General features: G+C 45.9%; 1 protein-coding gene across 1 annotated transcript in view; it reads left to right on the forward strand.

The window, feature by feature from the left end:
• The first annotated feature begins 1,847 nt into the window (after positions 1–1,847).
• Positions 1,848–16,183, forward strand: part of CIMAP3 (ciliary microtubule associated protein 3) — a 94,711-nt gene continuing 80,375 nt past the window's right edge. The window contains exons 1-2 of the mRNA XM_073670655.1: positions 1,848–1,913; positions 2,143–2,285. Coding sequence (XP_073526756.1) covers positions 1,898–1,913; positions 2,143–2,285 — 159 coding nt within the window. The 5' untranslated portion in view covers positions 1,848–1,897. The remainder of the gene's footprint in view (positions 1,914–2,142; positions 2,286–16,183) is intronic.

Below are 16,183 nucleotides of genomic sequence, written 5' to 3' on the forward strand. Positions count from 1 at the left end.
ATCTAATGCATGGCATCTCAGACATTTTAAAGCTGGAGATCGTCCCATTCAGAATAACTTAACCGGAGTGAGATATGATTGATGGATTATATAAATTTGGTTCATTTTATTATTGATTGAAAGGGAGACCTGGGTTGGAGATTCTAAAATCTCCTTCCAATTCTCTTCCTGAATAGTAGTGATCAAAAGTTTCCATTTCTATTGATTTTGCATCTGTTCAAGGACATTAAAATATTTTGGTTATATATATCTTTTAACGAGAGTACAGCTTGTGAGCTCCAAAACTTGGCGGACTGGTGATTCAACAATGTAGAAAAATAGACATTGCCAAATGCCAAAGCGATATTTCAGCTATGACTCCATTAAAGTTAACCACTTTCTTGACCTGTCTCAAAATCAGACATGCTAGCTTGAGAAGAGGCAACAATTTAGGTAAAAAAACAACAACAAACAATTAGCTTTAGCAGCTTGAGCTAGATGGCTCTCTGAATTTGGTAGCTTAGAGATGGGCATCTATCCACTAATTGCTTTGAGCTGACCTGCTAGATGGTAAAGAAAAAAAACAGGTAACGTTACACCTCTGATTCGGTTGGATCTTTGTAGAGTTGATAGCTTAAGTTTAGGTCTTGTGTTGCCCCATACAAAAGTAGAAGTCAAAGAATTGAGAGTTGAGAAAAAGGATTTGGGGACTGGTACCGTGCTATGTTGAAGGGTTTAGCTACATTTAGGGAGTAATATCATTTTAATTAAATTGAATCGTCCTGATACTCATAGCAGCAGTTTGCTCCATAAAGTGAATATAAGTTTAGAGTAGAAATGCTAGATGAGAAGTCATTCTTGATATCCTTCTGTATAATTATTCCCAAATATTTGAAATTAGACACAATAGGTAAGGGTGATAATGGTTCTAAGTGGTCTAGCGAGGTGTGGGTGAGGGGCATAAATGCTGATTTATCCCAATTTATAAATAATCCGGAAATAATGTGGTAAAGGTTCTTCTACTTTATCTATAAAAATTACCATATCATCTGCATATAAGCACATAGTATCTGTCCGGACCGCTACAGTAATACCTACAATAATCCTGGTTACTCCTTGAATCTGGTGGGATGACTTTTAAGCTTTTTTTTGGTCAAAGTCATAAAACATAAATAAAACTTAATTGTACTGACCCACAGATAACACTTAGATAACAGATAGAGATAACACTTTATTTGGGCAGCACGTCAATTCTCCCCATAAAGAGTTAATAAGAGACAGGTAATAAGTGATTTGTGGAAAAAAAAGTGGAAAATCCAGCAACCGCAAAAGTCATTAAAACATCACATTTATTAGCTAGTGTAGCTCGAAACGCGTCGACCGTTGTACTATCATGGTTTTTACATTTTTCTTTTTCATGTTTTAATCTACAAATAAATGCGATGTTTTAATGACTTTTGCGGTTACTGGATTTTCCACTTTTTTTTCCATGGTTCATGGCCTCTGTAATGTGTCAGTGAAAAACTAAAACATCATCCTAAAGCCACAAAATGGGCATGTTCATAAGATTTTAATGTAGTAATGAATAATTAAAGCATTTTTATATAGTGGATATAACACTTGTTTCCAGATGCAATAAATAAACGCATTTGCAGGAAGAATTTGTGTTTCCTTTTCTCCATTATATACATTTCCATGCACACATGGGATACTGAAAGTGAATGTAGTGTTTTTAAGACCAACACCCAAAAATATCTCTACAACTATAAAGATGTAGGTGATAAAGGATATTGGAATGGAATGTTATTTGGTTTCAAAGCTCTCGGTGCATGTTGTATATGACCAGCAGGGGGAGCCTAAGCCATAAACTAAGTCCATGTGACCATAGAAACGATTCGTACACAAGCTGGAGCAGAGCATGGAGCATGAGCCAGGTAATGCTGGATCTAGACACCTATAGTGAATAATATAGATTTAAGAGAAAGAAACAAACTGTACATGAAAAATAAAATGCCGCAATTTCTACTGTAGTTCAGCAGATAAACTTTGGGTTTTTCAAGGCACCAGTGGACTTGTGTTCAGTAATAAACATATTTTTTACCTTGCTTATTGTTTTCTATGTTTGTTGCTTTTTAACATTTTTCACTGATTTTAACACTTCAGAAGCCCAGAAGAGAGTCTGCTTTGGCAGTTCACAGGAAAGAAAACAGTTCCCCTACTACTGTGCCCCAGACCGCCTGGGTAATGATCTAGCCCCCATCAGAGGAGCCCCAAACCGTGGACCCGGATGTTATAAATATGAGGAGGTGGGTAAATATCATTTTCATGTTCACACATCGCACATTTTTGCTTTTATCGGATGCATTTTTGTGAAATGGAAAACGCACTATCTACATATGAAAGTGAATGGGATTTTGATGCCTATGGCACCTGTATGTATGTTCCCAAAATTGTGAACATGAACTTTAATGACCCAGACAGATGCATACTTCTTAGTACATGTAGTAGAAACCATAATCCACTACTCTTAAATCCAAGGTCCACATAGTATACATTTTTGTCACTATTTCTGACCCAAGAAGAAGCCGCAGTGGTGGCTATACCCTTGGGGCTGTTTCCCTTCCACTTCCCTGCTAACAGTTATTATAGTAATTTGGGTATATTTCTTCATTGCTCTTATGCACTCCATCTATAATTGTGAGCACAGGCATTTTTTAGTTTATGTTGTCTATTGGGTCCTTTATACTACTATTGCACTTTTTATAGCGAATATTTATAATCCATTTTTTTGGACTAGGCATAATCTGCATTTCTATATGTAGTTGCTCCACAGGGGTCTCATTGTATTAGGTGTATTGGGGCTGTATAACTTTAGCCTGTTGTCACCTGGGACATTGATAGACACCATGTTTGGGTCTTTCTTTAAGTGTTTTTAGTAGCCTTGTTTCGTCTTGGAATTCATATATTTGTTAAGAAGTAAAGTTTATTTTTCTTGTACTTTTGTCTGAATGCTAAATATGCACTTAATTCTTTCTCTTGTCAAATGTTTTTGTCACTATGGGCTTAATGATCGTGGTCACAGAGGGTGAAACTGCAATTGGGCCCCGATGGGTAGGGGGCCCAATAACATGGAATATGATGATCAGGCTGGCAGCAAAAGCACAGCTGATCTGTGTATGCAAGCAAAGTCTAAGTTCATTTTACACCGGTCAGACTGGAAGGCAAGCTGACAAGTGGCGACAGCATTGTAATGGCACAGGTCTCCTCTCTTCATTTGACATTAGCAGGAGGAGGAATAAGACTGGAACAATGGGGCCAAGAGTCCATACAGCAAGGAGTCGCAGGGCAGCGCACACCTCTTTGAGTAGCTTCTTCTTAAACTCCATTTCTTTTTACACAACTGAAAGAGGAGGAGGATAGATCCTGGCCGGTCAGGGTGATGTACTGTAGAAATAAGGTGGTGATGAGTCAGTGATATCAGATAGTCAGTGATATGATCCTTCCCATAGGCTAAAATTATTGAGGTCTGGACCAATACCTCTGCCAGAAGGCCAAATATAATGTAGATATGAATAAATATCTAATGGAAATAATGCAAATCGTAATGGAATAAAAAGTGATATGCCCACAACATGTGAATCGAATGCTTCTGTGTTTGCATGTGTGCAGGTATGCCGCCCCACTGTGTATGCATGTGTAAAAGCATACCTCTGTGTGTAAGTAATATTGTGCTTGTATGTAAAACTGTGCCTTTATGTCTGGAAAAGTTTAAGCAGATATTTGAGGGATATTCCAATATTGTGACTATTAACTGAAATGCACAGACCTGCTGCAGGTCTACCGATGCGAGCTCAACAGCCTCATATATGCCTTGCTAGAACAATGGCACACATGGGTGTGAATGTATCCTTAAAGGGAACCTGTCACTTCGAGAAGCATTATTTATTTGCAGACATAGTGCTAATCTGCAGGTAATCAGCATTTAGATCCTATGTACCTGGCTTACTGGAGCAGCGGCTACAGGGAGAAAATTAAATTTTATTCTCTCTGCAGCCATTCGCTTCCAGTCATCGGAACGGTGAACTACTCACTACCATGTGAGCACAATTGTAATCGTTCTCTGTCACTTTGATTGACAGCCTGCTCTGTGGACACACATGGCACACATATGCTGCAGATCAAGCAGACAATCAAAGTAGCAGAGAGTTATTACAGCCATTCTAACATATGCTTTTGAGGCTGTTGAGTTTGGTTTGGGAGAGACATGGTTGGTCCATGAATCAGAGACTATGACTCATATGGATGTGTGAATGTAGAAAACTCACAGAGGCACAGACAGCATGAGTAGCATCATGCATATAAGCAAGGCAGCATTTTTGCATGAAGTATGCTGCTTAGGGCTCCCTGACTATATACGTACTGTGTTGGCAGGTGCCTAAGGGTTCTGACGCGCCCCCTGGGCCGTGGGGTACTTGGTGCCGGGCCTGTTGTTGCTAGGGGAGATGTCACAGTGGCGGTGACCCAGTCCGTGACCCAGGGCGGTCAATCAAAAGGGGATTATTTACAGGGGATTTATAGTTTTTATATATAGTTCGTGACTCCACCTGTGGTATGCGGCTATTTGGAGCCGCCGCTAGTGTGCAGAACCTCCGGAGCTGGTGTTAGTGCAGCAGGGTTAGTTCAGCTCTCTACAGGTAGAATTTAGCTCCAGGGCAGTGTAGATGTTGTAGTGAAGTAGATGATGCTGGACGTTGTAGTGCAGGGGTGATGGCGCAGATAATAATCACAGAGACAGTGGGGTGCAGTCCTCAGGGTCTTTACTCACGGTTGTTGCAGTCCAAGTTACAGGTACCAGTGTAACTTCCCTCGTCGTGCTGCGCTTACTCAGGGAGGGGTTCAGTCAACCCTCAGATATCTCCGGAGTACTCAGCGGGACCCCCTTCTGTGTGTTCTCTCTCTCTGGCAATCTCCCTGCACCTCATACCTAGGGTCCCAATCCAGTACCCGCGTGCCTTGTCGGGCGACGTCTGTTACGTCCCCTGGGTCCTCTATAGCTACCTTCTTGGTGAGGCTGATATGGACTGTTGGCTGCAGGACTTGAAATACTGCAGCCTCCGGTTTCTAGTTGAGACATACAATCTTCCGCTAGTTGAGGGACCGGTCCCCTTTGTGTGGCCTGACCCCTCCACCTCCTGGTAGATTCAGGCGTACGGGTGGCCTCCAGCACTGCCCGTACCTCTGGGGTCCCTTCTTCGTTCCTGGAGCCCTTCCTGCTCCTCTCTCCTTCTCCTTCAGTCCTGGGCCTCTCCTCAGGCCCTCCTCCTGAGCAGAGCTCCTACAGAGCTCCTGCTCCACACACTCTCCTCCTCTGACTGATCTGGCTCTACAAGATAGCTTCTCTATTTATACTTTCCTTCATGTGCTCCCCTAAACTACTTCCTCCACCCACACCCACTACATAGCTCCACCCTTCAGCTAGGGACCAGGGACTGTGCTCTCCCTTAGGAGCAATCTTGCCCTGCCCCCACTGGTGTGGAATGTGTTGGATGCAGGTGTTAGGAGCTGTACTCCTTCCTTACCTGAGAGTGAGATACCCACCTCTGGGTGAGATGCAGTACCTCTGTGGCGACCGAACCCTCAGGGGCGCCACAGTTCCATAATAAATTATGCCAGCTAGACACATGCAAACTGCATGCTCAAGTTATAGCACTGTTTGTCACAATTACAGAAATGTGCCACTCTACAGTTGCAAACATCTGGATATTTTTCCCGGGTATACGTTAGTAGTTTGCATATGAATACAATGTGAACAAATAATAACACAGGTCTACAAAAAAATATTTTTTGTAATCATCGCAGTTGACCTTGCACTTTTCTGAATCATTTTTTTTGTTCTGATTTCCACGGAGCAGTATCATTATTATAAGGTTTAGGAAATATACTGGCGACATTAAGAAAAAAGTAATCTACATATCAGGAAAAAATGCTTGACCTTACAAAACAGTTTTATTGAACCAAAATAATTTCACATGCAAAATAGAAACCAAAATATGAGCAAAAATGAAAAGTGCTTGACATTAGACTGTCATTGATACAATTTTTCAGGGTTGTCCCTATATAACATCCAACAATAATCTGCCATCATTGAGTCATTCCAAAAACCCTGGTAGCGGTGTTCCATTACTTTAATGTCCTGGTGAAACCGCTCGCCTTGTTCATCGCTTACATTCCCAAGATTTGGAGTGAAGAAACCTAAATGTGAATGCAAAAAGTGCATTTTCAGAGACATGCGACATCCAAGACACTGGTATGCATTTAGCAGTTCCTCAACACCTTCAACATATTCTGGAGATTTATTTTTTCCTAAGAAGTTTTCACAGATCCACTTGAAGCTTTTCCAAGCTCTCAATTCCTTATCATTTAGAGTTCCTTCAAACACATCATCTCTCATAAGCTCTCTGATGTGAGGACCAACAAATACCCCTTCCTTCAGTTTTTCTGGTAAAATGCTGGAGAATTTCTGTGAAATGTACTGGAACCCTTGTGAATTTGTCTTTGCCATGGCTTTCACAAAGTTTTTAATCAATCCCAATTATATGTAGTGAAGGAAGAAAGATTTTTGTTGGAACAACTAAAGAATTATGCCATACATTGTGTCTACCTGGAGCATAGATGTTTCTCTGTCCCCAATCACGTCGAACATAAAGCTCTACTGTATTTCTACTGTCCCATAAACACAAGAAGCTACAATATTTTGTGAAACCTCCTTGCATTCCCATTAGCAGACCAATCACTTTCAAATCTCCACTGATATTCCATTGATGATGCTTATATTGTATAGCATCCAAAACAACTGACAGCTTTTCATAACTTTCCTTTAGATGACATGAGTGAGCAATAGGGAGTGATGGTTTCATATTTCTATTGTGAAGCAACACCGCTTTCAAACTTCTCTGGGATGAGTCAATAAACAATCACCAATCTGCCACAAAATACTCTTGATTCAGTTCTTCAAAGAGGCCATTCACATTGTTACAGCACACCATTGGTCTATCAACTGTGAGAAATTGTGTTACACTGTTACTTCTGTTTTGGTCATAACACACTTTAACATCATTATGAAGAAGATTCTTCTGTTTCAACCTAGATGCAAGAAGTTCGACTTTATCTTTTGACAATGACAGGTCTCTGATGAGATCATTTAATTCATGTTGAGTAAAGCGTTCTGGCTGCTCGGCTGCTCCATCAGGTACATACTCATCTTGACTTGAGGTCTCCATGACTTCGCTAGTAGCTTCAGCTCCATATTCAACTTCAATTTCATCCAATCCAGACAATGGTGGTACAGGAACTGGCAAGGTAATGTAGCACCCTGAGGACTCGGCTGCTACAGGGGTATTGCACCTCACTCCAGAGGTGTGGTATTCCACTCCCGGGTAAGGATGGAGCGTGGGACTGAGCTCAGTAGGCTGCATGCACTACATACATCCCATTTCCGGGGGACAGAACTACGGTACTCCCACCAAGTAGATGTGCAGGTACGACAGCGTCAGTCCCTGGCTGGAGTGGGAGGGGGGATGGAACATCCCAGTAGTGTAGGGGCAGATAGGGGGAGTACTCTGGGTAAAGCTAGGAGCCCATTGGGTGCTGGTCACCTGGGCTCACACATAGAGGGAGTATATATGGTGGGCACCATCTTAGGACAGGGTCAAGTTCAGTCTGAGGAGAAGCAGAGCAGAGGAGCTCAGCCAGGAGGGCTGAAAGGGAGCTGTGGCTCCGGCTGGGCCCAGCTCCAGGGCCAGGCCTGAAGCAGAGAGGAAGAAGGAAGGCCCAGAGACGCAGAAAAGAGGGAACCCTAAGATCCCATAAGCAAACCAAAAAGGGTGAAGGATTGGCAGAAGAGGGCACCGGATCCCAAGCTGGCGGAGGCAAAAGTAACCCTTAACCAGGAACCGGAGGTCGTGGTCAAGTTTTGCCACGACCCTCACCACATCCACCAGGAAGGTACACCAAGAGTAGGGTCAGGAAAGCCAGAGAAGGTTTTACCATAGAAGGCCCAAGGGAACCGGACAAAGGTGGATCCCTGGTGGGGACGGCCAGGAGCAAGAGAGTGAGAGGGAAGCTCAGGATCACGCTCCGGAACTGCCTGGGGGTTAGCCGAGTCCCGCACCTGGTGAACGCAGTACGGCTCGGGTGGTCACTCAAGGCCAGAGTGACTGAAGGAACACCTGTGAGTAAAAACCCTAAAACTGCATCTCACGTCTCTGACTCTCCTTTCTGCACTATCACTACCTCCATCATCCGCACCAGCTGCCCTGAGGCCATACCCCTCCCGTTGGGGGTTATACCACCATTGCTGCACACATACTACCGGCCTCAGCGGACTGTTCTGCAGCGGCGGCCTTGTGACCGCAAATCAACGGGTGGCGTAGTCTACACTGAAACAACATCTACCAAGACTGCCACACACTTAGTTTGACACCCTGGGCACGGACCGGGTCACCGCCACAAGGACTACTACCCCTATCCAGATCCGGCTCCGGGTATCCCTTGAACATGGCCCAGGGGGTGCGTCAACTTTGGCGTAGTCGGCAGGATTACGTGCCCGCAACCACCGGGTACTGCGTGCCTGAAGAAAAGTTCATATTTACCGTAAGAAGAAGTCACCCGCCAATTCCGGAGGGTCCCCGCCATCGGACGCCATCTCGGATCGTTTCCCGCCGTTTGCCCGCCATCTGCAGTCTTTTCCCGCCATCCACAGAGTTTCCCGCCATTGGGAGACGGTTCCCGCCATCTGAGAAGATTTCCCGCCCTGGCAGAGCGGACGCCATTATGGGCGTGCCAGAGGGTGGCAAGAGACTACCTCCCATCGTGGGCCTGGTCCCAGAAGAGCGCCAAAAGCAAAGACCGCCCCCACCAGCAGAGACTGCAATGATTGAGATGTCCGTCAGCGAGGGGGGACTGCCCCTAGAACTGACAATCACCAAGTTGCCCCAGGACCGCCCTCAGTGTGGGCGGATCAAGAACAAAAGAGTGAGGATGGGTGCAGCCTGGAGGAGTCTGGAGAGTTCGCACCCGGAGATGGAGGGAGAGTCAGGCAGCACCGACCCGATGGTCAGGAGCCTGTTGCAAACCACCACCCCACAAGACCTGGTGGAGATCCTGGCACAGCTCCCCCGAGACCGGGAGCGTGCACAGACCGCGCTGGAGGGCCTCGCACGGAGGATGGCCCAGGTGCAGCGAGAAACGCTGACTGATTGGAGTAGGGAGATGGCCCAGCAGGCTGGAACCCGCCAGCGGAGCACGCCACCCGAGACGAGGAGTCTGACCGCCTCTGAGGATGGTGCAGGAGGAATGAAGGCCGGAGACGACGCCGTGGAAGGAGCTGAAGAGACGGAGGCAGGTAAAGGGGACGACACTACCCCAAGCCTAGAAACCGTGAGCCTGCCCCAGCTCCCCGTCGCAGAGCCCGAAATTCCCCCTACCGTGCCTGTCGCTGCACCGCCCCCGCTCCAGACTAGGCCTCAAGCAGGAGCCGCGGCCACGCCCCCTGTGACATCACGCGCCTCAACCTCGAGCGCGGCCAAGCAGGAGACGCCACCGGCCTGGTCGCAGGGCCGAGTACCCCCGGGCGCCGCAGTTCCAACAGAGCCCTCTATCTCCACCAAGTCACCGGCCTGGTCGCAAGGTCGAGTGCCCCCAGGCGCCGCCGTCTCCACAGTGCCCTTTACCTTTAGAGCGCCACCGGCCTGGTCGCAAGGCCTGGTGAATCCGGGCGCCGCTACTACCATCGCGCCCTCAACCTCCACCGTGCTACCCTTGGGTGAAGACCTGTTCGCCCAGCACACTTGCCCGGATGGGCAGCCCTTTGAGTGGCCACCGGAGTACCTCCATCCCCGACTCCGGAAGGAAAGGCCTCTGTGTGAGCCTCTGATTCCGGCTCCGGCGCCCGCCAAGATCACCCCACTCCCGTTGGAGGAGGCGCAGTTCGAATGGGACCCCACCGGAGAAAACCTCATTGGGTTCACCCATGAGACCCGGGCGGCCGCAGCCCAGCGAGCAGAGTGCTGCCGGCAACAGCTGGAGGTCTTCGACCGGGAACGGCGAGAAAGGCGGGTCCGCGAGGAGCGGCTGCAAGTACAGAGTGCGGAACAGAAAAGCCGGACCAGACGAAACCCCCGTGCAGCCCACGGTCCCCGCGCCACCGGGACCGTAATCAAGTTTCAACTGCAGCACGGTTGGGGTTTTATCCGGGACCACAGAACCCCCGGCGACGTCTTTGTCACCCGCAGGGACGTCGAGAGCCATCTGCCGGAGGGACACAGAGGACGTGATCTTTACCTGGGTGACGAGGTCACCTTCACCCGGCATCAATGTGCCAAAGGTCCATATGCTCTCCATGTGCACAGATTGACTGAGGAAGAGCTGCGGTTTGAGGAAGGTCAAGAGGACCCGGACGGGTCTGAAGATTACCCTCAAGAAGGAGCAGGAGGATGCCGTTACTAAAGTACGGTACAGTGAAGCTGTAAATAGTTACCCGTAAGGGTACAAGAACTGTTACCAGTAAAGTATAGTCCCCGTTGGGACCAGCAAACTGTTACCCGTGTGTCCCTATCCCTTAACAGGCTGAGGACTGTGAGCAGCCATCCCTTATCCCCACTGGCCGAGGACTGAGAGCGGCCACCCTGTAAATAGTTGCGCTTCTTAAGGCGCCCCCTACCGGTTTTATAAGGAACTGTTTTTGTGACTGTTGCACTTTTACCTGGTCACAAGTTGCACGGTGGCCAGGAATCAAGAACATTTTATATAAAAGAGTTTTATATGAAAAAGTTTATATTGCTAGAATCTGATAATGTTTATAATGTTTTATATGTTGGTGTATGTTTTAAAAAAAAGTTTGTATGTTTTATATTGTTTTGCTCTTTTACAGCCCGAGGACGTGCTGTGATTTACCAGGGGGGAATGTAGCACCCTGAGGACTCGGCTGCTACAGGGGTATTGCACCTCACTCCAGAGGTGTGGTATTCCACTCCCGGGTAAGGATGGAGCGTGGGACTGAGCTCAGTAGGCTGCATGCACTACATACATCCCATTTCCGGGGGACAGAACTATGGTACTCCCACCAAGTAGATGTGCTGGTACGACAGCGTCTGTCCCTGGCTGGAGTGGGAGGGGGGGTGGAACATCCCAGTAGTGTAGGGGCAGATAGGGGGAGTACTCTGGGTAAAGCTAGGAGCCCATTGGGTGCTGGTCACCTGGGCTCACACATAGAGGGAGTATATATGGTGGGCACCATCTTAGGACAGGGTCGAGTTCAGTCTGAGGAGAAGCAGAGCAGAGGAGCTCAGCCAGGAGGGCTGACAGGGAGCTGTGGCTCCGGCTGGGCCCAGCTCCAGGGCCAGGCCTGAAGCAGAGAGGAAGAAGGAAGGCCCAGAGACGCAGAAAAGAGGGAACCCTAAGATCCCATAAGCAAACCAAAAAGGGTGAAGGGTTGGCAGAAGAGGGCACCGGATCCCAAGCTGGCGGAGGCAAAAGTAACCCTTAACCAGGAACCGGAGGTCGTGGTCAAGTTTTGCCACGACCCTCACCACATCCACCAGGAAGGTACACCAAGAGTAGGGTCAGGAAAGCCAGAGAAGGTTTTACCATAGAAGGCCCAAGGGAACCGGACAAAGGTGGATCCCTGGTGGGGACGGCCAGGAGAAAGAGAGTGAGAGGGAAGCTCAGGACCACGCTCCGGAACTGCCTGGGGGTTAGCCGAGTCCCGCACCTGGTGAACGCAGTACGGCTCGGGTGGTCACTCAAGGCCAGAGTGACTGAAGGAACACCTGTGAGTAAAAACCCTAAAACTGCATCTCACGTCTCTGACTCTCCTTTCTGCACTATCACTACCTCCATCATCCGCACCAGCTGCCCTGAGGCCATACCCCTCCCGTTGGGGGTTATACCACCATTGCTGCACACATACTACCGGCCTCAGCGGACTGTTCTGCAGCGGCGGCCTTGTGACCGCAAATCAACGGGTGGCGTAGTCGACACTGAAACAACATCTACCAAGACTGCCACACACTTAGTTTGACACCCTGGGCACGGACTGGGTCACCGCCACAAGGACTACTACCCCTATCCAGATCCGGCTCCGGGTATCCCTTGAACATGGCCCAGGGGGTGCGTCAGTATCATCATGTGGAACTGTCCTAATCGCACATTCAAGTTCATGGTAATTAATCTTATGTTTGTTCTTTGTAGAAAAGCCCTTCAGTTTGACAAAACAAAAGTAGCAGTCATCACTGATTTTTGGGTTCTCTCCTAATCATGGGAACATCAAGTGGCATAGCCACTTTCCTCATATTCAACCAGTCACGAAGACCATTTGAAGAACTTGAGCATATCACATGAGGGGCCCAGCTTTTGTCCTGATCACCAAGCGGACAGTTAAAGTACATCTGGTACATCATTTTAATATTATGTGTGATTAATCGTACTTGGCCTTTTGGTGTAAAAGAACCACACACATAGTAGAATCTGTCCGGATGATTGATACACTGTCGGGGCATTTTTCTCCTTTAAATCTGATCAAACAGTAGAGTAAGTTAAGTTCAGTGGTGGTGACAAACTCAAAAAAAAAATGTGATGAGTCGGTATGTAGATATTTCCCCAGAGATGACAGAGGCAGCTTGTATTTAGATCATACCAAACAATGACGTGCAAGAACATAATAATGTAAACATATAAAGTTTATTATAATCCAAAGTTAAAAGTTCACAGATAGATGAGAATATATTGGCGCAGATACAAAAGCAGTGAGCAAAAAAACTAAGTACTCAGGGCTACACTCCAACATATAGTATTAATTGGTGATAGAAAGTCACTCAAATAGGACACAGATAAATCCAACACATGATATGGAATAATATATAAGAAGTTGCTAGAATGGGACATATATAAATATGAACATGTGTAACATGTATCATAGCCAGATTAGTGGTATATAAACCATAAAAACAGGCTCAAATGAGCCACTAAAGTGCACAGTGCATGGCTAAGTACAAAAAGAATCGAGTCACCATTGAGCAGCAAGCTTAAATATAAGAGCAAGACTTACATGTGTATATAGCAGGAATGTATGCCCGGGTACTGTCACCCCTACGCGCGTTTCGGCGCTGTGCCTTCTTCTGGGGGTAGTGACATACTGGAAATCGGTATTGTTTATATGGGGCCATTAGCCAATCAATGGATGGGATGCAGAAAAAGGAATAATATCTAACCAATCGCTGGTAGCGATGCATCCAGTAAGGGAACGCATATCCGTGTGTTAGCTCCGCCCCTCCGGAAGTTTACATTGTTGTCACTGACATCGCAGCGTTGAATACACATCCCGCGTCACGTGATGGCAGGGAGTACAAAACCCACCCTCATACATCACGTGACTGCGAGTGTAAGCACCGCCCCGTGTATAGTACATCTCCAAAATAGGAGGGCCAGAGATGTCACAGTGACACACGTAACTGGAAGGAGCGGAACCCGCCCCCGACACCACGTGACCACTGACCTAACACCGCCTCCAAAATCACACAATGGTGTATTAACGTCACATTCTCAAATGAATAGTAGTGTGACGATTATGATATAATAGAGAGGGGATGATATATAATAACAATATGATGGTTGAACATAGAATGGGCAGTACAAAGGCAATTAGTATATAAGATGCACATTAATGATATCCACACTTAGTATATAAGCTGTATGTAGCAATGCACATATAACAAGACAATAAATACAAAAAGGATACATAATGCATGAAGGACATCAGAGTGTGCTAATACATACTAATAAGACATATAGCATATTCATAATATAATTACAGAAGCATATATTTAGTTGTTATATTAAGGAACCTAGATCTAAAGAATGCTACTGTCCAAAGGTGGCATGGTACCTTTGCCACCGCGGAGAGCGGCATAAAAATTGTAAGCAATAGTATATCTAGTATGATCAAATAAATTAATATACATACAAGGCAAATAGAATATATATGAATCATAAATATTAATGCATATAAAGCTATGTATACAAATCTGTGTTATTTAATTCATTATAAAATTGGTCTTTATTCCACAGTGTTTCTTCAGATGGTTCCAATAACTTAATATTTCGATGGTCGTCATACAATACTAAGCGTCAAGGTAGTCCTCATATATAATTCTTCATAAATTGGGAGGAGGGAAAAGAGGGGATGCGGTCCAAATAAATATACACATGGCTAAGAAGAGAAACAAATATATGTGAGACAAAAAGAATTAAAACAATTAAAAACAAATTAAAAATACCGAAACGGAGAACAGACGGTCGGAGAGAGATGGCGATCACAGAAATGGTGAAAAATTGAGAGACTCATTGAGTCCCTGGGGGTGTAATGTTTGTAATGACCAGATCCATCTGGATTCCTTTTGTGCAAGGACACGACCAGTGCCACCACCACCTAATGCACTGTATACATGGTCGATGCCCCTGACTCGAAAACCAGTTGGATCACAGGCGTGATACTTCTTAAAGTGCCTAGGAATCGTCTTTAGTAATTCAATATTATCCTCAGTTGCGGCCGCCATGATATCACGTACGTGCTCCCTGACTCTAATCTTAAGCATTCTGGTGGTAAGACCAATATAGATCAAGGAGCAGGGGCACATAGCGTGATAGATGACATTAGATGTTGTACAAGTGATGGAATGTAGAATGGTAAATTCCTTCCCATTGGATGAGACAAACTTCTTGGCGCTAGCGATGTTTGGACATGAGATACATGAGCCACACGGAGTGCACCCCCATGTTCGTTTTCTATCAATTTATCCAGTATCTCCAATTGTCCTCTGGATATTTGGAGTAAGATAACTCCTAACTAAATGATCTCGAAGGCTCGGACATCGACGAGCCGCAACTGATGGATGATTAGGTAAATATTGCCGCAAAGTCGGATCTGCAAGCAAAATTGGCCAGTGTTTCTTCAGTATATCGTACATCCTATGCCACTGAGAGTGATACTGTGTCACCATCCTAACCCAATTTTCTTGTTTATGGTTTACATTGGGATACATAAGATTCTCACGATTACTATTCCTGGCTCGATTGTATGCATGCTTAATACTCCTTTTGCTGTACCCGCGGTCAAGAAATCTGCACCTTAACTCCTCGGCCCCCCTCTCAAAATCACTATCCGTAGAACAGATACGTCTAATGCGCAGAAATTGGCTAACAGGTACAGCATTGATAGTATGAGTTGGGTGGGACGAAGATGCATGCAACAAGGCGTTCACAGCCGTGTCCTTTCTAAATAAATCTGATTGTAGATAACCCAGACTGTCCCTCTTGATAAGGACATCCAGGAATTCAATATGGTGATAATGGAATTTATAAGTAAGTCTAATGTTCTTAGTGTTGGAGTTTAGCCTCCGAAAATAATCATCCAGTTCACTCGGTGTACCTCGCCAGATCTGGAAAATGTCATCAATGTACTGGGCCCAGAGGATGACCCAGTCAATTGATGCATCCCGATCCGGCGAGAACAGGTCCCTTTCCCACAGGCCCAGGAACAGGTTGGCATAGGAGGGCGCACAGGCCGCACCCATGGCTGTTCCCTGGAGCTGCAGAAAAAAGGACCCGTTAAAGCAAAAAAAAATTTTTGTAAGGACAAACTCCAACAGTTGAACAATGAAGTTCCTCTCATCCAATGTGAATTGGGTCATAGAAAGGAAGTACCGGGCCGCACCAAGTCCATCCTTGTTGTGTATGCTCGTATATAAAGACTCCACATCACATGTGACGAGGGGCATATCCTCGTCAATGTGGGTGGAGTCAATCTTCCTAAGCAGGTCAGAGATATCACGTAGAAAAGATGGTATTGTTTCTACCAGGGGCTTCAAGAAACTGTCAACATATTTGCAAACATTTTCAGTCAAACCACCGATCCCAGAGATGATGTGTCTGCCCGGAGGTGTAGTCAAGTTTTTATGCACCTTGGGCAATAAATAAAGAGTCGGGATCGATGGTTCCTTGATTAGTAAAATGTCACATATATTTTTGGTGATGATGTTTTTCTCTACCCCATCCAATAGAATTTTGGTAAATTGTGCTTTGTAGGACGCTAACGGATTGTACGTTAATTTCTTATAGCATTTATGGTCCCTGAGCAATTTATAGGCTT

Source organism: Phyllobates terribilis, unplaced genomic scaffold (assembly GCF_046119375.1).
Source record: "Phyllobates terribilis strain yellow unplaced genomic scaffold, ASM4611937v1 Scaffold_2__4_contigs__length_985480577, whole genome shotgun sequence".
Lineage (NCBI taxonomy): Eukaryota > Metazoa > Chordata > Amphibia > Anura > Dendrobatidae > Phyllobates > Phyllobates terribilis.